General features: G+C 39.2%; 1 protein-coding gene across 1 annotated transcript; it reads right to left on the bottom strand.

Annotated features, from left to right (window-relative positions):
• Window positions 1–8,618: 8,618 nt before the first annotated feature.
• SLC25A46 (solute carrier family 25 member 46) lies at window positions 8,619–23,216 on the bottom strand. The gene is made up of 8 exons (XM_051782626.1): window positions 22,824–23,216; window positions 21,147–21,189; window positions 18,769–18,826; window positions 18,179–18,256; window positions 17,423–17,523; window positions 14,298–14,354; window positions 13,796–13,853; window positions 8,619–10,864 (listed from the first exon to the last, which is right to left on the bottom strand). The coding sequence occupies exons 1-8, from the start codon at window positions 23,071–23,073 to the stop codon at window positions 10,286–10,288; spliced, it is 1,224 nt and encodes a 407-aa protein (XP_051638586.1). The 5' UTR covers window positions 23,074–23,216; the 3' UTR covers window positions 8,619–10,285.
• Between the last annotated feature and the right edge of the window lie 223 nt (window positions 23,217–23,439).

Genomic DNA, 23,439 nt, shown 5'->3' with positions numbered 1-23,439 from the left:
GAACAGATTAAATGAAAGAGTGGAAGAGAAGAGTAATCAATTACTAAGGCTACACTACTTTTACATGTAATTAGTACTAGATATTTCATAATCAACCAGAAGCAGACTTGCCCCAAAACTACCAGTGTAGCAGCATTATGACGTTGCTCTGTTTGTCCTCATTAGCAAATTTAATGACATTATTACAGCCCTGGGTAATTCTCCAGCAGTGATTTAGCATGCATGAAGCACTTCTGCTGTTTTTGGCTGGGGGTGCAACAAGATGTTGGGAAGGGACACGCCCAGGATAGGTGACCCCAAGGGATATTCCAGACTATATGGCATAATTTTCAGTATATAAGTTGGGAAGAAGAAGGAAGGGAAGGACTTTCAGAATGATGGCGTTTGTCACCACGACATACAATGGAGCTCTGCTCTCCTATGGAGCTCTGCTCTCCTGGGCATGGTTGAACTGCCCATGAAAAGCAGTGACTGAATTCCTTGTTTTGCCTTGCTTGCATGTACAACTTTTGCTTTTCCTATTAAACTGTCTTTATCTCAACGCATGAGTTTTCTCACTTCTTCTCTTCCAATATTCTCTCCCGTCCTCCCACAGGGGAAGTAAGGGAACAGCTATGTGGGGCTTAGTTTCTGGCTTTAATTAAACAATGAAAGTATTACATTAATGCTAAGATATTGCTTCTGGTGCTTTAAGAGTAGCAAGGTGCTAAGTTAGAACTCCAGTGGGAAAGAGAAATAGTCACTGAGGACAGCAAACTTGAGAAAACAAGCCACCTGTAGCCACACCACAAAAAACAGTAAGCCAAAATAGACTACAGAATACAGTCATTAACAAAGATGTCTCTGCAAGAAAGTCATACAGATCTCAAAAATGAAGTGGGGACTGAAAAAATACTTAGTATTCTAGCTCCTCTCAACCATATCCTTGACTTTCATGGGTGCAGCCATACAGAAAGTAACTGCTCATTCTTCTGTTGCTCACAGGAGTAAAATCTAAATACAACAGCTTCTGGAAAATGAGAACTGTTATCTTCCTCACTGAGAGCACAGCAAATGTTTCTATACCACAGTCAGATTTTTTATAATCCCATGCAATATTTTTTCCTGTGATGGTTATATGCCAGTACCTGGAATGTTATTTCCCTTCCTTTTGCTTCAGCTATTAAAGTAAAAATAATTGCAGGCAAACACTGTAAACACAGAGAGGTAGGCACCTTTCAGAAAATTTTCCAGATAACTACAAAGAGTGAGAAACAAACTTTTCATGTTTTAACATTTACATGCCTTCCCTACAGTTACTATATTGCTACATATTTTCTGTAATGCACCATTTGCATATATATGTGTGGGTATGTATATATGTATATGAAGATATAACAGGAACAGCCAACAGAACAACGTTTCAGACTGACTAAGCTACATGACTTTCAATCTCATCCATCTGAAGTGTTAAGGGAAGATTCATCACCCTGTGAATTCATCAGTGCAGAGCATAATTTACAGTCTCAGTGTAAAGTTCAGTTTTTGTTTCCTGCTGATAATTTTGGCAAGGACTTTCTGGCATGAAATGAGCAGCATTAGGCACAGTGATGAGTAGCAAGAGCGACCTTTAGCTCAGGAAACACAGAAGAGAACAGAGGCTGGGGATTTCCCCAGAAAGACATATAGGACAAACACAGAAAAGGCAGATATAGAAAACTTAGAGAAAGAAAAGACAGATGAGAAGAAGGTGGAATACTTAAAGAGACGGTAGACAAGCTATTATGTAAGGAGGCACTGAAATTATGTATAAAACCAGACAGAACATAAAAGAGGAACCCTAGAAAAAAAAGAGGAGAAACTCTATTATGTGGAAAGTATCTCCTGACAAGAAGAAAACACTTCCTCTAAAAGAAAAAAAGTCAGGAGTAGTTTAATAAATCTTACTATACAGATGTTTTCCTAGGATCTTAATAACAAGGCTCAAAAAGTAATTGACAAATACTATATTGACAAATATAGTAATTGACAAAAAGTAATTGACAAATACTATAAAGTATTTGACAAATAATTGACAAATATAGTAATTGACAAATAAAAGTAATTGACAAATATTGACAAATACTATACCAAGCCCCAGCACACACAAAGCCATGGGACATGGTACACCTGGACACTTCCACAGGGAAAGGAAACAAAGACAACTACCATGAAAAAGAACAGGTATTACATCACTATTGACTATGTCTATGTCATATGGAGAACACAGGCTCAAAATACCTGTCTATGGACAGTGTGCAGGAGGGACAATGGAGAAAATGTAGGGTTTGTACAAACTCTAAAAGAGATATATTCTCATTTCTTTGGCAGTTCTTCCTCACTTGGCACTGGTAAGCATATCCCACCTCATCCTTCACATCACGCAGCTCTGCAACATTAACAGGAAATCCACCCCCCACCCCCAGTGTCATTCTTATGATGATTATTACGCCTGGAATACTCTTGGCCTAGTAAGTCCACAAAATTTGTAGAATTTGAAGACGTATGGAGTATCTATTGACATTTTATTTGATAGAGGGGAGAAAAAACCTGACTGTTGGCTGAAAACTTGTAGCTACAGAGGAGACAGAGGAAGGCACACACCAGAACAGAACCATCATATTTATAATTCCCTTTTCCCTCCAGATATGAGTACTGCAGTGCTGATGGTTGTCCCAATGTGGAAGCAGAAACATTAGCATGCCAAGCAGTCAGTTACAGAGCTCCCCACTTAGTACCTAAGTATGATTCCAACTTTTCATATTGCACACACAAAGGTTTTCCTAATATTGTATTTACTACTGTAGCCAGCTCACACAGATTGTTTTAGAAAGTTAAAAATTTTTAACTTGTTACATGTCAGTAGTATTTTCCTTTATAACCTAAAATGGTATTTCCATTGAGAAAATCATAGAATGGTTTGGATTTGAAGGGACCTTAAAGGTGATCAAGCTCCAAACCCCCTGCCATGGACAGGGACAACCTTCACTAGACCAGGTTGCTCAAAGCCCCATCCATATTGGCCTTAAACACTTGGGGCATCCACAACTTCTCTGGACAACCTGTTCCACTGCCTTAACTCACAGTGAAGAATTTCTTCCTAACATCTAATCTAAATCTACTCTCTTTCAGTTTGAAGCCATTCCCCCTTGTCCTGTCACTACATGCTTTTGTAAATAACCTCTTTCCATCTTTCTTGTAGCCTCCCTTCAGCTACTGGAAAGTGCAATTAGGTCATCCTGAAGCTTTCTCTTCCCAAGGCTGAACAATCCCAATTCTCTCAGCCTTCCCTCGTATGTTGAAACTGTATTTAAATGCACAGTTATTTTGCTTTTTGTAGAGTAATTGGATCCATTTCACATCAGCATTCTTTATGAAGATTGAAGGGCATTACATTGAGGAAACTGCATTATTAGAGAGCACTTTTCAGACACAAATGTATTAGAGATAAAAACACACAAGTGAGTCTCTATAGGAGAGTCATTTGTGTTGGTAAATCAATAAAAATAAATAGCCTCAGAAGACATGGCACATTAATTTCCTTGATAAAACCAGGCTTTATGAAGGTGATAAATAGCTGTTATTTATTAAAAAAAAAATGTCTTAGCCAAAGTGAATGTAATGTAGTACATTTCAAAGCATGTCAGAATGGTAACAGCTAAACTACCCCTTCTGATTTTATTACTTTGGCGGGTGAGTCACATTCTGTCCCTACACTTGGAAAACAAGAGAAGTATTTCATCCAGATCATCCAGCTGCCACAGGCAATGTGCACTGCTGCCAACTCATCAACAGTTTAAATAATAACAAGCAAACGAAAAAAAATCTGTAACTGCTGTATTAGATTGCTGTATGATGCATCCATTGAAAGGGTGCCTTGATTTGAATGGAAGATGTAGAAGGCTTTCTTTTTTCCTACTGAAAAACCGAAAGAATAGCTGGCTTTTAAGTTGAGTCAGTTTCCAAGTATCAGGAGAAAAAAAGGTATACTGGGGTTAAAACATTTTGTGATTTTAACTTATCTTTAAAAACAGCATTTGAAAGATAAAGGCAGAAATAGACTTCCAGATGAAACTTTCCATAAATCTACATAAATACATACTTAAATACATTTGGACACAAATACTACTGAAATACATTTGGATATTTCTACGTTTTATTAATTTGTTAATTGCAATTGAGAACATTAAACATTGTCTTTTGTTTATCTGCATTTTTGGACAATCTCTACATTCCATTTTTAATATTCTTTCTTTTCCATCACTAAATTCTGTTCACAATTTACCACTCTCTCTGTGTAGATGCTGGAATGCTGAAGGTAAAGAACAAACTATCTTTATTCTATCAAAAAAATCTGAAGACACAGGTTTATCCAACTCCTTAAAATCAGATTTGCTTTTTGAAACACAGGTGCCCCCAGCTCTTGATTAAATGAAGATCTTACCTTCTTCTGCCCTTGCTGGAAATTTGTATTACATATTCTGAAAAAAAAACTAGACAAATGCTTTATTTACTCTTTCCTACCACCTATCTTCCCATACAAGTGAGGGAATGCTGCCATTATACGCTGCTCTCAAATCTCAGCAACAACCATTCAGCCAAAAAATTTAGTGGATGACCCCTTCTCCTTAGACATCACTGAAAAGGTAAATAGACAGCGACCACTGTTAGCCCTGAATTATACCAAGAAAAATCTTAGAGCTCAGCAAGAACTTGTATATTAATGGAGAGACAGGCCTCATATACATCATATGCATTGGTTATGTTCTTCAGGCAGTTTTCAGTAACTCCAGAATAATCTTCTCCATATTTTTACCATGCACCAAAGTGAGACTGACAGGCCTGTAGCTTCCAAGGTCATCCTTCTTGCCCTTCTTGAAAACCGAAACAATGTTAGCCAGCTTCCAGTTCACTGGGACCTCTCCAAATTCCCAAGACTGATTAAAAATCAAAAGAGGCCTCATGATGACATCAGACAGTTCCTTGAGTATTCTTGGATGAATCCCATCATGGTCCATAGACTTGCAGGGATCCAGCTGGAGCAGCAGATCCTGCACAAGTTCTGTGTTGACTGGGGGTTTTTCACTTTCACTGCCACAGTCCTCCAGCTCAGAGCACTGAGATCCCCTTAGCCCATCATCGGTGTTGAATACGAAGATTTAAACACCTCTGCCATTTTTATGTCCCTGTCTGTGAGGTGACCATCCTCATCCTGTAACAGGCTGATGTTGTCTCTGCACTGCCTTTTACTGTTAATGATTTAAATGAACTCTTTCCATTGTCCCTCACAGTTCTGGCAATTTCAACTACAATTGAGCTTTGGCCACACGAATTGTTTCCCTACAACTACAAGCAGCCTCTCTGTATTCCTCCCATGTTACCTGACCTTGCTTCCACTGGGCATACACCTTCTTTTTTTTGCTTTAGCTCCAAAAGAAGATCCTTGCTCAGCCAAGCTGGCCTTCTGCCTCACCTTCTTGACTTCCAACATTTTGGAATTGCCTGTTTCTGTGTCCTTCAGAGGTGGTGCTTAAAAAGTGACCAGCACTGATGGACTCCACCTCATGAAATGTTTTCCCAGAAACCTAACCATATAGTTGCTGAAGCCTGCTTTCCTCATGTCCAGGGTTGAAGTTTTGCTGGCACTTTTCCTTTTGTCACCAGAGTTTTTAAACTCAATCACTTCATGGATGCTGTGGCCAAGAAAGCCACTGATCACCAATTAGCCCACAAGACCTGCTCTGTTAAAGAGCAACAAATCAAGGAGAGCATCTTTCCTAGTCAGGTCCTTTAGTACCTACAACATGAAGTTATCATCCAGATGTTTTAGGGATCTTCTGAGTACCTGAAGGACAATGTAGTCATAGGTTACAGCCAGCACGGCTCCATGTTTGTCAAGTCCTGTTTGTCAAACCTGAGTTCCTTTTATGACAAGGTAACCTACCTGGCTGACCAAGGGAAGTCAGTTGATACAATTCTTTTAGATTTCAGTAAAGCTTTCAATACTGTCTCTCACAGGATCCTTCTGGACAAGATGTCCAGTCCACAGGCGGATAAACACGTCATGCAATGAGTGAGCAACTGGCTGATGCGTGAGGCACAAAGCACAAAGGGTTATAGCGAATGGGGTGACATCAAACTGGTGACCTGTCAATAGTGGGGTTCCACAGGGCTCCATTCAAGGGCCAGTGCTCTTCCACATCCTCATAAATGACTTGGATGCAGGACTCAAAGGTACATCAAGTAAGTTCGCTTTAGACAATTAATTGGGAGGAGCTGTTGACTCCCTCCAGGGCAGGAAGGCCCTGCAGAGAGACCTTGACAAATTAGGGAGACAGGCAACCACCAACTATATGAAGTTCAACAAGGGAAAGTGCCAGAATTTGAACCTGGGATGGGGCAACCCCAGATGTACTGACAGGCTGTGAAATGAGATGCTGGAGAGCAGCCCCATGGAAAGGGAGCTGGGGGTCCTGGTCAATGGCAAGTTGAATATGAGTCAGCAGTGCCCTGGCAGCCAGGAGGGCCAACTGTGTCCTAGGGGGCACGAGGCAAAGCATCACCAGCTGGTCGAGGGAGGGGGTTGTCCCACTACCCTGTGTGCAGTTTTGGGCTCCACAATATAAAAAGACGTTAAGCTACTAGACAGTGTCCAAAGGAGGACAACAGAAATGGTGAAGGGCCTTGAGGGTAAGCCGTCTGAGGAGCGGCTGAAGGTAATTGGCCTGTTCAGCCTGGAGGAGACTGAGGGGAGACCTCAATGCAGTCTACAACTTCCTCATGAGGGGCAGCAGAAGGGCAGACACTGATTTCTTTTCTCTTGTGACCAGTGACAGGATGTGAGGGAATGGCAAGGAGCTATGTCAGGGCAGGTTTACGCTGGGCACTGAAACAGGCTGCCCAGTGAAGCGGTCACAGCATCAAGCCTGACAGAGTTCAAGAAGTGTTTGGACAATACTCTTGGGCACATGGTGTGATTTTTGGGGCTGTCCTGTGCATCATTAGGAGTTGGACTTTGATGACTCTTGGGCTGGGTACCTTCCAACTCAGGATATTCTATGATTCTGCAGGCATATATCCACTGAATGACCAAATCAGAGGAATATCTCACATATACTTGCTTTGAACATGCAGCTAAATTCAGAGAAGCTAATAAAAGCACATAATTTTGAGTCTTACAAATTCTGCATAAATCTGTAAAACCCACTGCACATGTCTGTCACATTATGACAGACAGAATCCAGACCTAGATCCACTCATGTGTGCCCCAAACTGTATCTGCTAAAAAGAATGAACATAGCTGGAACGTTGCAGAAGAAAAAGAGCACTGGCACCAACACTAGATCTAAAAGCACTGTTTTAACACAACTAAAAGCCAAGCATGACGTCTAATGTAGTGCATGAAATAACACAGGCAGATAATTGCCTGTTTCCAGCAGGCCTTGTAGCTCAGTTTCCTGCCTGGTCTGTTGTCAGTTATGGACATGAACGTTTTCATTTTAAGAAACGTGGATAAGAAGCAAAGTAATTATTCACTGGAGGGAAATATTAAAGAGGCTGTCTTTCTTCAGTAACATTTACCTTCCTGAAATCAGCTGTCTTCTTTATAGATTAAAAAAATAAAAGTAGCAAGAAAAACAAGGTACAAAAAAGTAGTTTTTTGTATGCAGAAGAAGAAATACATAAGAATTTTTCATACTCCAGAGCAACGTACTTTCTACAGTAATTCTGTATTTTGTAATTTTCAGTGGTACATCTTGCTAAAGCCACCTATTGATCACTTGGGAGCTAAAAACGGAGTACTTAGACTTATGATCCACATGAAAAACAGAAACATTAACAGTACTCTTATGATTTAAAAGGTTAAAAATATTTTTTCAGCCCACATTTTTGCATGGGCAAAAAACCCAGCAACTCTGGACAAAGAGTATTACTTCTTTTGGAAGATAAAAAAAGTATATATGAAGAATCTAAACATGTTCATTCTAACTGATGAGAAGAGGACCAAAAAAGAATAGCCCAAAGCAAATGTTTTTTCCAACATGGAACAGCTACTCTACATTGACAGCGTTCTTTCTCACCCTGCTTAAAGTTACAGATCTGATTCTATAGAGTAGAACTGTAAAACTCCCAGCAATGAAAACAAGTGTTTGACACAGTATTACAGCACAGTATCCAGTGCTATTTTGAGAACTCATCTTCCCCCTTGCAGAATATACAAAGGCATCTCCTCCATTTCATATGGCAAAATGCCCTAAAATTTTATTCCTATAAAAGCATTATTGCTCAATTTCACAGATACATCTGCCAAGTGCTGGTCTCCAACATGCACTTAGTTATTTCCTCAAGGCATCTGTGATGGAATAGTTAGCGTCAGTTGAACTGAACACCTTGGAAAAAGTCAGTTTTATGTATTAAAAGTTGGATTTTAAAACTTGACTGGACAAGGGCCTGCACAATCTGGGCTGAAGTCAATGTTGTCCCTGCTTAGAGCAGGAATTTGGACTAGATGACTTGTTGAGGTCCCCTCCAGTCTGGATGATTCTCTGACATGGCTTTCTTGATATTCATAGAAATTTTAAAAGAAACCAACCCAGGAATTGAATATTTTACCCAAGCTCTTGCATGTAGTTTAATTCAACATATTCTTGCACTTAGGAAAGTTAAGGAACTTGAAAAAGCCACTTTGAAGTCTATACAGTAAAACATAACACACAAATCAGGAATCCTTTACATGCCTCTTTGGTGAATTACTTCATAATACAGTGAATTCTCATTTTATTTCATATGCTATACACTAAATTTGCAATTAACAATATTTCAAAACAAACCAGTTTCCAAGTTCACTATACTTTCCATTTCAACACTTATGCATTTAAAATACATTAAAGTTAGATTAATAATAAAGTAGACCTGATTTAAAGTCAGAACTTATGAACAGCAATATCTTTGCATTATTTTGCCATGACTACTTTCCATAAGTGATAACTACACAATGATTTATGATTAAAATGCAGATCAATTTACAGCATTCACAAAAACAGACTTGCCACATGAATGTGAAAAAAGCAACAGCCTCTCATATAATTTAAAAGTGACTTTCCACATGCTTGTTTCATTTGCTGAAAACCATCTTCTCCCTCCTCCCCCCAATATTTAGTGATGAAACCAAGGATTGAGTTATTTAGAATGATCAGAAATCATTTTCAGGCTGAGTCTGAAGGGGAAGAGGGCAAAAATTATACATTTTAGTGGTTCACTTGCACATAAACAGACTTAACTCTGCTCTGCAAAATATTTAATCTAGCAGAGACTTTAAATGAAGGACATCAGTGCTAAATAGTAAACAGATGATTTTACACAGAACTCTGATCTAAAAAAAGAGAAACTCTAGAAAAAGCCAATTGTTTTTTTAAGTTTTCTGTACACTTTGAACACCACTACTACTATACACATTTGTAAGATTATTTTACTTTCATATGAAGTAGCAGTGAACCTAAACCCCGAAGTTATCAGTGGAAAGTCAACTACAAATGGCACTTACACATGCACACATCAGTTTCCAATTTGCTTTATTCACGCACCTTAGTCATTGTAAGCCTTGCAAACAAACTGCAAGACAGTCAAATTTGCATTCGGTGCAACTTTGCCCAAAATCCATTTTTCATTGTTTTCATAAAAAGCAAAAGATTCCCTAAGTCATCTTCTGCCATGCTGCAGCAAAATAAGTAGTCTATGTACCTGTAAATTATGACATTTAAGTCTACTTAAGTTACTTTTACAGTTTCTATTTAACTCGCAGTTTCATTAACGGCGACGTTGGAAACATTTTTAAAAGACAAGTAAAGCCATCAGTCCCCCACTTGGAAGTTCTTACAACCTAAGAAAATAAATTCCTTTGAACTGGCTAACAGTCCATACTAAATATCAGATGTGATGCTTATAAAGCAGATATTAACAGATATTAACAACTCATATCCATATCAGTCAGTGAACTGGTGAAAGATAAATTCTCACTGCAATCACATTTGAAATCTGATCCCCTTTTATGACTGCATATGATGTACTCAATTTGTGTCTATCACTTTTAAACAGTACTTTTTTAATTACACTTCGGAAACTATATCCCCATTTTTAAAACAAGTTGTTTTACAGTGTAAGGAGAATCCATTGAGTGGATTCTTCTAAGTTCATTTTCTAAGCCATTTTAAACAACTAGGCTAGCAAGTCAATCATGACCACTTTGCCAGATCCAGACCTGGGCAGATTAAGAAACGTTTTGAAGCACTGTTGAGTAAATAATTTTGGTAAGCTGTAAAACAGCCACATGCAAGGTATACTGTACTATAACTGCTCCAAATCCTTTATAAAAACCTTGCATTCCTTCTTCCCGTTTTATAGTATTTATGCAGTCTTTCATTCCCTCATACTGAGTATTGATTGGAAGCACTTCATAGCCAAGGTCTGTATTGTCAATTATTGTGCGTGTCCCTTGAATATGAAGGCGGTGTAAAACTGTTTCCAGTGGGTAAAGCATGACATCAGCACAAAGGCTGGCAGCAAAGCTAGCAATCAGTTCTGGGAAATACGCATCCAGCATGCTTTGCACAGAAGTGGAGCTCTCAGTTGGAAGGTTGTGGGAATTACCCCTTTTCAGAACAAACAAAACAAGCTTCTGGACGATGGAACTGATGACGTAGTGAAGAACTCCATGTACAGCAGTTGGGAAAGTCAGGACCATCAGAGGGAGGAGGCGCTTGCTATGGGGCACTCCCAGGCCTACAACTCTGCCAATTCCTTCTTTCACGCAGTCCAGGATGCCAGGATTATCTCGAATTATTTCACTCTACAAGCATAAAGAAGTAGTTACAACTCGTGCTGACCACTTCAGAACCATCCTGACATCCACTCTGATACTTCATCACTGATGAACTTTTTAAAAAAAACAGTTAAGCATTTGCATGCCACATGTCCACACAGCTGTATAAATAAAAATCCTTTGCTATAACACTCTTGAGAGCATTCAGTTAATTCATTCTTTTAAAAAAATGAACCCATCTTGAAGAGGTTTTTTTTTTAATGTATACTGCAGTTGTGTTTCTATCAAAGAAACTCAACCTTCAGCTGACTGTTGAAAGCATCAGCCTGCAAAAGGTCATGAACTTGGAATGACTAGTTCTGGAGCAAAATGCAAGAAAGTATTTATCTAATTTAAAATTCCTTTACTTTAAGGACTATGAATATAATCTCTGAACTTGACTGTACATAGTAAAGACTTCTATAACTAGAGTTGAAAGGTCATTTTTAATATGAATTTAATAGGCTCAGCTTTCCATGTTTCCATTGCATTATATGCATTGAAAACAGTATTCTTTACCCACGCTGTCTGTTAGTAAAGAGATAATTATCTTGTTCATGTAGCTGAACTAAAAATCCATAATTATTTACTCTGTTACATTCCATCTATGAGCGCAGGATTAAGCTATAAACATTATTTCCCCTTCTAATGCTTATACAAACTCCAACATTTTATCATGTGGTTTACATCCGAAATTCAAGATTTGGGTGCTCTCCTGAGTGCCCAAGTCTCTGAGTCCATGTGGGCTGTGTCCTGACCTCATGCTGGGACAGACCACCAGAATATTCCTCAGCATTCTGAGGAAGGACTAAACAGCCTGCAAAGCCTTCATGGTCACTAATGCACAAGAGAGAAACCAATTAAAAAACCTGAGAACATACTGTTGTTTCAGACTCTAAATGCAAATTAAGCATCACAACCTCTTCTGACTCTTTTTCTTCCAGACATCACTGGTCATTGCACTTCAAAACCGTTCTTGCTTTAGTCAAATAACGCCACCGTGAGGTTTGAGGTGTTAATGACAAAAGCAGTAATGTAGCAGCTCCGAATGTCCACCATTTACAGCTATTTTGATAAAATGTATTTACCTGGAGAATTGTCAAATACTGTTGAACAGTATGGTTTATCAGAATTAAGACAATCAAAGTCAATATAAACCTCTTAGTAGCAAATCCCACAATCTTTACAACTTTTCTAGTTTGTTACTGGTCATTGTCCTCATGCAGTACAGGGATATAATGTAAAACTGGTCAGCCAACTTCCTCCCCTCCACTAATTAATACAGCTTAAATAAAATCTCCACAAATGCTCTCTTTACAGAGATGGTCGCCAGTCTAAAAGGCTGGAAGAGATGCTGGTTTGCCTTTTGATTGTTTTCATACTAAGCTGCTTTCTAGCAAAGAAACTTTACACTCACTTTGCAAACAGAAGATAGGCTCTAAATCACGTTCTCTTTTATCATTTATTGGTAAATAATTACCCATGTCCAAAAACACAGATAAAATAACATCCTTTCCAACAAAAATACAAGCAGTAAGATGATACACAAATGTAACATTCCATTCTGTGGCCTGCTATGAACTCAAGGGACATTGACAGTGTTCTGCCACTGTTTCTAGTTCCAGAATTATGGCATGTTCAGGGTAGAGCCATTCCCCAGTAATTAAGGGAGTCTGAGTTCCAACAGCTTTCCATTACGAGACCAGCTAAGTATGCCAAGTCTTCCACAAATGCGATCCCCTCAGGTTGTATTTTTAAAATAATTCAAGAGGAGACAGGATTTCCTAAATACAGAGTAACTCTAGAGAAAGAAAGTTTGTTGCTGGAAGTCTCTCTAAGCCTCTCTCTGCATAGACATTTTATCTCACCTGTCCTGTTAATCCATAATGTAGCCAGTTCAGACAGAAAAGCTCTCCTAGTACCTTCTGGCTCATTTAAGCTTGGATCTTCTGCACAGAGCAGAATCCTGCCCCTTAAGAGTCCAGGCCAGTAAAGTACATGCTGAAACTAAGAAACTGTAGAAGTCAGCCTTCTCCACAGAAAAAGCGCCATTTTGGAGACATACCCCAGCAAACAGTCTTGACAGTACTTACAACTTGTTCATGTCATGAATGAAAATTATTTTGATGACTGAATGACACAACAGTGACTGTCCTGCATCGTCTGCACGAGAGCTCACTTTACAGAGAGAGTTCCACTGGCTGCACAAAGATACTAGCATGTTAGTTAAGTGAAACTCATTATACAGAGATCTGTGGCAGAATTACCCTGGACCACTTGTGCACAGCTAAACCCTGCCTCTTCTCCCGAAAGAGCTGCAACACTTCCGGGAAAGGCAGTCTGCAACACACTGCTATAGGTTACTCTGTTCAGCTACAGAACAAGATAAGCTGTATCCTAACTGACAGGTCGAGATACTAATTTTCATGGCTAAGGAAGAACTAGATGAAAACTTAGAAGTGGATTAAATAAAAGCGGTCCTGAAAGAGTAGTGGTCAGTATTTCATCAAAAAATCCAACTGAATTACTAGAAAAACTTCATAGTTGTTATAGAATGGTGGAGGGGGGTAGGAGATCACTACAACAACTTGCTTATGAAGTCTTTTCAAAACTTCACGAGAAAACTCCTAGAACATAGAGATGTAACATGTCCTTATTTCATACATAATATATGCCAACTATCTATATTAAATGTCCTTTCTAATTCTAGATTGAGAGTTAAGATAGTACCCTAATATACCCTTCACAGCAAACATTTTTTATCTCAGTTAATAAATAAGTTATAACAGCCTCAAGCAAAACAAATGCAATCACTGCAACAAACGTGAATTCAAAGTCAAAGATTTACTTCTCTGCATAATCTAATCTATAAACAGAATAACAGGATCTTGTTAATTGTTGTAAATATACGTAAATTACCTGTACAGTTTCAATCAGGCTCGCAGAATAAAAAGGCATTGCTATCACATGCGTTAAACTGTAGAAATCAACAAGATAACAATTAAGGTCATGAAAATTACTCTAATTTCAGCCAAACAAGCACATGAAAGTTGATAAAATTAGCAACCAAATTATTCCTAAGAGAAAGTTAACAAAGCATGACTCAATTACTCAATTACTAAAACACACATCAATAAGTTGAGATAAACTTCAGTCAGAAGTTCTGCTAAATTCTATTTGCATGTGATCAGACTGATTCAGTTCTAATTAGAAAGATCAGAAGAATCTAATCTTTTAAATCGGTCCAGTTCTAGACGGGCACAGGGATCTGTGAAAGTGGTGTATGCAATCTAGATTGTTCAAAAAATCAATTTGAAAATTTGTCAAGTAACCATAGCTGCAGACTAAACTAATATACGTTTAGTACTTTTTTTAATGTTTAGATAATTAGACATAAGGTAGTAACACCTGCTATACTTACCCTTTGAGTAAAAGATGTCCACCTATCTGCTTGAAGTTCCATTTATGTGAAAGCTCCCTAAAAAGAAAAGTATTTACCACAATATGAATTAGAACATATAATTCTCAAGCATTTCTCCCATGGGTGTCAACATCCAGTTTTCATACTGGTGTTCTACTATTGGTTTATGTTGCAGGATTTCTCATATTGGAAAGACAGAGCAAAACATTTAATAAATCATGCTTAACTTCTAGAACTGATTCAGGCCTGTCAGACATTTGATCAAAAAAGGTTTCAGCTATTAATTAATAAGGTGTGTGTAGCTCTCACAGCAACTGGTTTTAGTCTTCTGCATTTATTTTGCATTCTTATACACTAACTCTTAAAGCAATTTCAGGGAATACTGGATTTTAAAATCTCAATACTTTTCCTTTATCAACACAGAATTTTTACTATGTTTTGGTTCAGTTATGCCTTTCTGTTCTTTAAGGTTATGTTTACCCTGTTGTTTCTTTCCTGAAAACTTAAATCTCATTCTGATGCAGTTAGACAGGAACAAGAGATCAAGCTAGAAGCGGCATAGTAATTCTGTACAGATGTAACTCAAGCTTTTTGACTTATGACCAGTCCATAGCATATCCTAATAAAATAAAACCTGACTAACACAAAGGTGACATGAAAACCATTCCCTTAAAGTAGTATCTTTACATACTTCAAAATACGAACAGCAAATGTTTCTATTCCACTTGACAGCAAATGTAAACCCACCTAGCTCAAGAAAACTTAAATACCACATGTACTTACCATGCATATGGTAAATAGTCCAGCTATGAGGTAAAGATACTTCTGTCTCAAGTGTTGGGCACACTAGACTTAGCATTTTTAATAACAAGGTATAAAGTGTTCATCTTCCATTCTTGTCCATGAATTGCACTTAGTCACAACAACTCCAATCCAGGAAAGGCAACTCTTTACTCTTTCTCAAGAATTTTGTGCTACAGTACCTATCACTTTCCTAAACATAGTAACAGAGGATTATCTTTGCCATTATATATTTCAGACACTTGGATCATATTCACTGACCATAATAATTAAATGATGTGGAAAATTAAACCACCCAAACTAAGCTTAACCTGTCAATCCACTCAGTACAACTGTCCCTGCAGTGGAAGAACAATTACAGAATGAGTTTGTCTAGTACAGAACCGCATTCAAATCCATTTCTCGACCTCTCTCCTTAAACAGGGGTATTCTTTTATGATACCATGATATAGAATTGGAATTGACATTTCACTTCCCTGTGTCCTTTGGATCCTGATAATGTGGTTAAATAACCTTTTAAATCAGATTGCTGTAAGCAATAAACCTTTACCTCCACGTGACAGCCCAAATATGCCACCACTAAAAAGGAAGAGAGAACACTCAGTAGAAAATTAGCATGGGGTGGTGCATGAACGAGACAACCATTTTAGTCAGATCACTTCCCTAGTGCAGTTCATTTCCCGACTGTTCACATACTGTGTTGGCACAAAGATGGGAGTGGCACTGAGGAAGGAATCAGCTGGTTCCAGAAGAAAGATGTGCTTCTTTTGGCAGCAGCACCAACTGCTGAACAACAGGCCCACAAAAAGAAAATTGCTACTCTCATTTAGCAGAAATCAGAACTATGAAAATATAAACAATCGATAGAGTGTGAACTTAAGCATACCCTACAGCTGTATTTAAAAACTAGAACAAGCCACATTCAGAGGAAAGTGTATGCCTGGGAATTTCAGTTACATATGAGACAGAGCTGACCAAAAACCTTAAATACACACACCACCCAACTTAAGTAGGAAATGCTTTTATTAATGCTTTTGAGCCTGCAAAGACTTACTTTTATTAGTATGGATGTATTCATCATAAGAGTAGCTCAATTCAGCCTACCTACAGTTCTTGTCTTTAAAACCAGGTTAGTTTCCATGTCCCTTAAATGCTTGGTCTCTGTCCACATATTCAGAACAGGTACTTGTCTCTTCTGAAACCTAACATGATTCTCAAGTTCACTGCTCCATTCAAAATTAAACCACAAACCCCACTACTTGCCTGTCTCCCAATATATGTTCCAAGACAGGTCTTCATCATTCTATTGGCTTCCACTTGTTCCCTGCAACTTATGGAAAGCACCTTTTTCTAACTTTTGATGAACCCAGTCTTGCATTACCCTACTTTACTTTACTTATATTACTTTATAAAATAAACACACAACCTACTTACTCTTAATGTATCTGCAACAAAACTGATAGTAGATATTATTACAGTTGTCAGCCCTTACTGTTAGCTCTGAATCATTATAAAACAAAATAAAAAGTCTTCAAAATAAAATTCTTTATTGGTTTTGTATCTCAAAGCAGAAAGACATGACGATATTTCACCATAATTCTGGAGTTATAGTAAAGCATAAATTAGAGTCACAAATCAAACTAAAAGATATTACTAAACTTCTAGAGCAGCAGATGGACTCAGTGATGTAGAATGGTGAACACTTCTTTAAATTAAGTCAGCCCTTTTTAGTTGTAGCCCCTTCATTATGAGAACATTGAACAAAGTACATGTATTTGTTGGTAAAGGAGGACAGAAGACAAAGATGCCAGTCACATGGGCTCTTATTTACCATGTCTTCTCATTCACTAATGCAGGCCATTCTGTTCTCTCACCTACCAAAAACAGTGCAAATGTCCAGCAAAATGCCAGTGCTGGCTTTTTAGCTGTGCAAGTTGTCTGTATTTAGATTAATGAGACCCAGCATTTCTACCTTGGGTATAGTACTTGCTAGTACCACACAATACCAACCAAAATACAACAAGAAATTTATTCTTTTATCACAGTCAAATAACACCAAAGACTTATTTGCTACAGTATTTCTATACTCAGACCAGTAAGCAGACACGCCAAACATACAAAACTCCCAGAAAGAGTCTCCCAGTATTTATGAGTTACAAAGTTGCCTTTGCCAAGACAACCAAACCGTGCTTGGAAACACTTAATCAATGTCTGACTGTTCTCATGAAGTAACATATTTCAGACATGCTTACATTTCTAAAACTTTGAATACAGGTCAACAATTGATAATAAATTTGTGAAGCAATAAAAATCCCACGCAATACCTCGGCAAAGGTGTAAATTCACTGATGATGCCTTCTGTTCCCAGGGTTATGCCCTGAACAATGAAAGTGCTGCCCATTCCTTTCCAGAGAGCTCTTGGACCCTGCATTTTGAAATACGCAATATAAAACTCAAAAAACTTACTAATTATTTTAAAATTTCAGCAAATTCGTACCATGCAAGGCTACAATTCTACTGCTCAACTTTATCACCAAATTCAGGTGATAAAATACTTTTCAACTCTAAAGAAACATTTGCTTTTCAGTAATTTCAAAGAGTTGTTAACAATTTTGGAGGTGTCTCTCTCCCTGTTAATACTCGGTACTATAAACTTAACACCATTTACTATGGACAACAATGACCTTGAGATATTAAAAATCCATAAGAAATTCAGAAAGTCTTTTCTTACTGCCTTCTCATCTGAGTTTCAGGATTGTCATTCCCATGCAGAACTGGAAATTAATTCCATATTATCATTGAAAGTAGTTGCTTAGATATTATTATTATCCACATAAAGATTAATCATCTTTTAGAATACTAATGAAAAAAAATTAAGTTTCAGGGACCTTTTGTTTTCTGCAACATCTACAAATTGTCCCCACTAAGTACTATACTTAAAAAAATGACTTACAATGATCTTGAAACATTTCTCCAAATAATAAACCCTTATAATGGCCATGTTTTTAAACAACAAATACATAAAGACTTACAGATTTCAACGTACACTGCTCAGATACAGCCTGTCACCAAATACTGACCTGTGTCTTATTGATGCAGTACATAATATTGACAATAGTAAATGGAGTGAGATGGTAATTCCGAGCATGATAATTAACCTGTTAAAAATACAAGTAGTAGCAGTTTTAGTAACACACTTGTAGATGGTACAATTCTGAAGAATAAAAGCATTTCCAATGTAAGAACTTTATCTCTGTAAAGGTCAGCTAAAAATATGAATAAATTCTCACTGAAATTTAGGGAAACAGGCAGAACTTTTAAGTATTTGTACGGTGAAAATGTAAACAATAAAGGAAGCATAAATCAGAAACTATTAAAGAAAGTATTCTGCTTGTAATTGGGGGATCTGGAAGTTGCTCTGCAGACGGCAAAACACTTGGTGTAATTCACTTTCACTGCCCAAAAAATGATTAAGGATTTCCAAGATGAGTTAAATCTCAGAATGGAAAACATGTATTCTACAAATAAAAACAAGTTAATGTAGCGGTGTCTCCCTAAAAATTGTGACGCTTATTTCTCTATTTTCATAATGGTATGGAAGTATGCAGTATAAGGAGTATACCACAGTACACAGGAGCTCTGACTGGAAGAGGTAACATAAAAGACATACCTGACACTGGCGACGTAGAACAATGCAGGGATGTGCCAACACATTTTCTGTAAATAGGCTTTCAAAGAAAATTGTATTTAATGCATGAGAAGCCACTATAAACTTCTTAGAAAGATAAGGCTTGTTATTTTTCTCTAACAACATTAGATCAATACTTGGAAAAACCACGTAATATCTAGTGAACTAATGGGGCATTTTTGATGGCTGCCTGATATCTTGCCAACATACAAAAGGAATCAGTTACAAAAAAAATCTGACACTCGCGTTCACTATGAAAAAGCCACATATATATGTAGTATGAATGTATTTTTATAGGCAAAATATCAAACCAAATTTCTTAAGCTCTCCCTCCTCAAAGCATCAGAGAACAAAATAGGCCAGAGCCACAATTACAAAAGGATTAGTTTCTAGGTTTATGTTCATTCTGCTTACCACATTATTAATCAAGACTCTCCTTAGCAGGGCTAGAGGACTGGTAATAACAGCTCACTGTTTTTTCATCAAAAACACTACTGCCCAAAACTAACTCTTCCACTGCTCCCAGAAGCTGTACTTCAATTACAACTTAATAGAAAAGTTCTCTCACTTTCAAAGTAGGATTCCTGGTTGCAGCCATGCAGAGAAACTATTCATTCCATCTCAGGTTGCCTGAGTGATCAGACTACTTACCTGTATGTCGTTCAAACCTGGGATATGGATTAGAAAAGCAAAACATCCAGGATTTTTCTAAATATCCCAAGTAACAGCTACAAGATCATCTGGGGTAAGTTTCTTAACTCCAGACAAACAAGTACTAACTGGCACAGAAAAGCACTGAAAGCACTGACCCTGCAGTTTCGTAACTATTAAGCTACTTAGTAGTTTGCTTACACCAAAAGAGGTGAAACCTTCCCTGTAATTCAGCTGGTATCTACTCAGCCTTCCCTGTAGCCAACTCAACTAACCTCACAAAAACTGCATGTTCATTTTAGTGGAATGCGGAAAACTGTCATGCTTAATTAAATCAAAACCTACAGATCACAACATATCTCTGCTCCTGAATGAGATCGTGTTCCTGCCCTATAGCTCCATTCCTGTGCTGGTAGCATCCTGAGGTCTCCTGCTAGATAAGGTTGGAAAGAAATCAAACTCCTCTTTACACGTTTTGAGAGATTAGTTCTTCCTCTTCCACTCCATTTAACAGATGAAAAGCTTATCAAGGGGCAAGCTTGAATGCGCAAGCTGAGCCACTGCAAGGAAAGCAGTGGGAGAAGAGGGATAAACAGTTCCATGGAAGGGGATGATCCAATTTGAGCAACATTACTTGACAAAAATGGTCATTCCTAGCCCTCCCTCTTTATCCCTTCCCCCTCTGGTCCCATCAACTGGTGTCTGCTGGTTTACAGAGCTAGTCAACTCCCAGGTATATCAACCTAACTGAAACAGGAAAAAATAATCCTGCTCTTTCACTGACTCTGTTTCAGTGAGTCAAACAGGTTAAAGAGGTTCTGATTGGCATCAAGGGTCATAACTAAGGGACAGAAGCAGGACAGGCTGGTGGTCAAGAGAAAAAAAAAGGTCCTCCCCTTCAAGTAAAAGTACACTGTATGAACCTGAACTGACATAGCTTCCCACGTTGGTCCAGAACTGAGTAACTGGCAGAAGTATTCTCATACTCTGAAGAGAGAAGCGCTTTTCTCTGAGAAGTATTACATTCAGGTCAACAAGGAGTTAAACCTTTTTTAATTCTAACTTTTCCAAGACAAAAAAAAAAAAACAACTCCCACCCTTTCACAAACTGCATTAGTACTTTGACCAACGGAAACCTAATGAGGGGAGTATGACTCAGAAGGCATCCTACAAAAAACCCTCAGCTTATCATCATACTTACACCTGACAATTAAACCTCTGAAAATGTTAAATATTTTAAAGTCCACCATTTTCTCAAAAACATTATCAATGATCAGTGTCACCACAATAAGGAATAAAATGGTTATCAGACCACTTGGCTAGATGAACATGATGATCCCATGGTATTCTGATAACATACTTGAAGACATTTTCATCTTGTTAGAAAATATTTGCATTACCTAAAAGTAGTAACTGAAGTGGCAGATGTGAAAAAAGTTCTCTGATGTTACTTTCAGATTGCTCAGACAGGGTACTCATGTCCTGGGCACAACTTATGAAAAACTGTTTCTTGCATTCATTGATGATTTAGTACTTTTAAGCAACAGTTAAAGAGAACAGAAAACTAAATGGATTCTGGGTAGTAGGTTTCTACAGGTACTTCAACTGCTGAAGTCTACTGGCATAAAAACACAATACAAAAGTATATGTAGGGTTTGTAAGACAAATAAGAGTTTTACTACTTCACTGTCAGTGAATACAACTCTTACCTTGCAAGGCCAATTCCAAAGCCTGCAAATCTGTTCAACTGTTCTGGAAAAAAAAAAATTAAAAAAAATTAAAAAAAAAATGCCCTGCACAGGATCTGAAAAACTAATTTCATTCTGTACTGGCTTCAGAAAATTACAAGCACTAAACCACAACATTTATGGCAGCTCAGCAACAGAGAATATAAAAAAATTATTTCCCCAGGGATATTTGCACTTTGGACTGCATTTGAGTTTGCACATGCTTTTATACATAAAATTATGCTTGTCTCACAGGGAAAAAAAGAGAAAGTGAGCACTAAAACAGAGAATATTTAAAAAAAATTCTAACTCAAATCAGCTACTGAAAAAGTTAACATACATGGCAGTTTACAGTAACTCTGAATTTAGATATCTGAGGTGAAAATAATGCTAAAACCAAAAAAGTAAAAAGGAGCCAATTTGCGAACAATAACACAAAAAAGCCATGGATGAAGTAACAAACATCAACACAAAGCAAATTTTCAAGCCAGTTGTTTATCTCCACAAATAATTTTGTCCTTTGCAAAAATCTAGTTACTGGAGAACTGTTAAAATTGCAACAAGAGCTCCTTGAACTCATTAGTCCAACTCTGTTGTCTGCTACCAGGCAGACATTTGCACATTGGGAATTACCACAAGAGATTTTAAAAAGAGCGTAAGAACTGTAAAGGTAACTGAAAATTGATGTTCAGCCCTACAATTTTCAGGGTGCAAGCAGTCTGAAAGCGTGGATAAAGCCAGTAACTGTGTGGAACTCCACACAGATGTGGCAGCCCTCCCAAGAGCAATGGTAAGAGTCTCCATCTGCAGCAGCTGCATTCAGTGATTACAGCCACTCCTCATCAGTCCCCCAAAATGCAGAATGAACATACTCTTCATAAAGAGATAGGAGGAAAAAAAAAGGCAGTGTCCAAGTACATCAGAATACTTAAAACAGTGCTTTAACCAGTGCTTGCATGGATGAAAAGCCCAGCTAAGGGTTGTACTCATTGTAAGACCTGAATAAAATGCACTACAGGTTAAAAAAACCCCACTTGTCTACTAATGTAACTCAGTTTCAGATAAATTAATATTTCATGAAACTTAGATACTCGAGTATCCTTTTAATTAAAGAGGACAACGTCCAGTAGCATTAATACAGTTTTTCTTAATTCATCTCCATTCCAATAAGACCTAAAACGATACTTCGGTTCTGAGGGTTTCTGCTGGAAAAGACTTGAGCGCAGTTGCTTCCTTAAATCCCGCCAGTCCCACAGTTCCTTCGCTATTAAGGGTGGAGGGTGGTTTATGTTATCAGCTCGTTCTCAGCCTAACAAGCTGCACGAACACAGCTTGAAACACCAACACTGCCTAAAAGAAACACCCGAGGCCAGGAGGCACTTCCTGCCTTCACAAAAGGCGGAGTATTCCTGCAGGATGTTGTTTACATGGGCTCAATCGGGAGCTGCGAGGGTGGCGCGTCCTGCCACTCCCAAAACCCACGGGAACTACGTGGTGCTGGGGCGCAACAACCGATCGTGGAGCAGTTCTTCTTGTAAAGGACTTTTTTTCCCTTGTGCACCGCCAGCACATAGGAGCGCACAGCCCGGGGCCGCCGCCCGCCCGCCCTCACCCGGCTCACGGGGCGCCGGAGCTCAGTCCGGCCGGGCCCCCCCTTACCGGCGCCCGGGCCGCCCGCCCCGAGACTGGGCTCCTCGTTGGGGCCGGCGCCGCCCAGGGGGGTCCCGGCCCCGTACGGCGGCGTCTTCTCGCCCCAGTGCAGGTTGCGGCTGCCGGGGATGTCGGGCGGGGTGGTCACCCAGTGGCCCAGCTCCGACCCGCCGAAGGGCCTGGCGCCCGGGCCCGGCTCCTCGCGGCCGCCCCCGCGGTAGCCCAGGCCGTCGAAGCCGTCGGGGCGCCGCGGGTGCATGGCTGGGGGGTGGCTGAAGGGGTGGGGAGGGACCGGGAGGGAACCGGGAAGGGACCGGGCGGGGGCCGTGCTCGGGGCCGGCACCGGACCCGGACCCGCCGCCCAGACTGGCACTTCCGGCCGCGCTGAGGCCGAGCGCGTGACCCCCAGGGGGCGGGGCCGGCGGCGCTGGGCCAGTAGCGACGCTCCGCTTGCCCGTCTCTGGGCGGGGCGTCCGGTCCGGAGTGAGGGCTGCCGAGGGCGCCCTCTGGCGGTGTGGAGGACCCTCCGACAACGTGGGGAATTCTGTGCCAACACCGTTCCCGGCCTTCCCCCTGCCGAGCGCTCTCCGTGTAGAACCCGTGCGAAAGAACAGGATGTGGCTGC

The sequence above is a fragment of the Manacus candei genome, unplaced genomic scaffold, assembly GCF_025592945.1.
Source record: "Manacus candei isolate 608988 ecotype Guabito, Panama unplaced genomic scaffold, ASM2559294v1 h1tg000016l, whole genome shotgun sequence".
NCBI lineage: Eukaryota > Metazoa > Chordata > Aves > Passeriformes > Pipridae > Manacus > Manacus candei.
The sequence above is the reverse complement of the archived record's forward strand: the minus strand, read 5'-3'. Positions and strand labels throughout refer to the sequence as shown.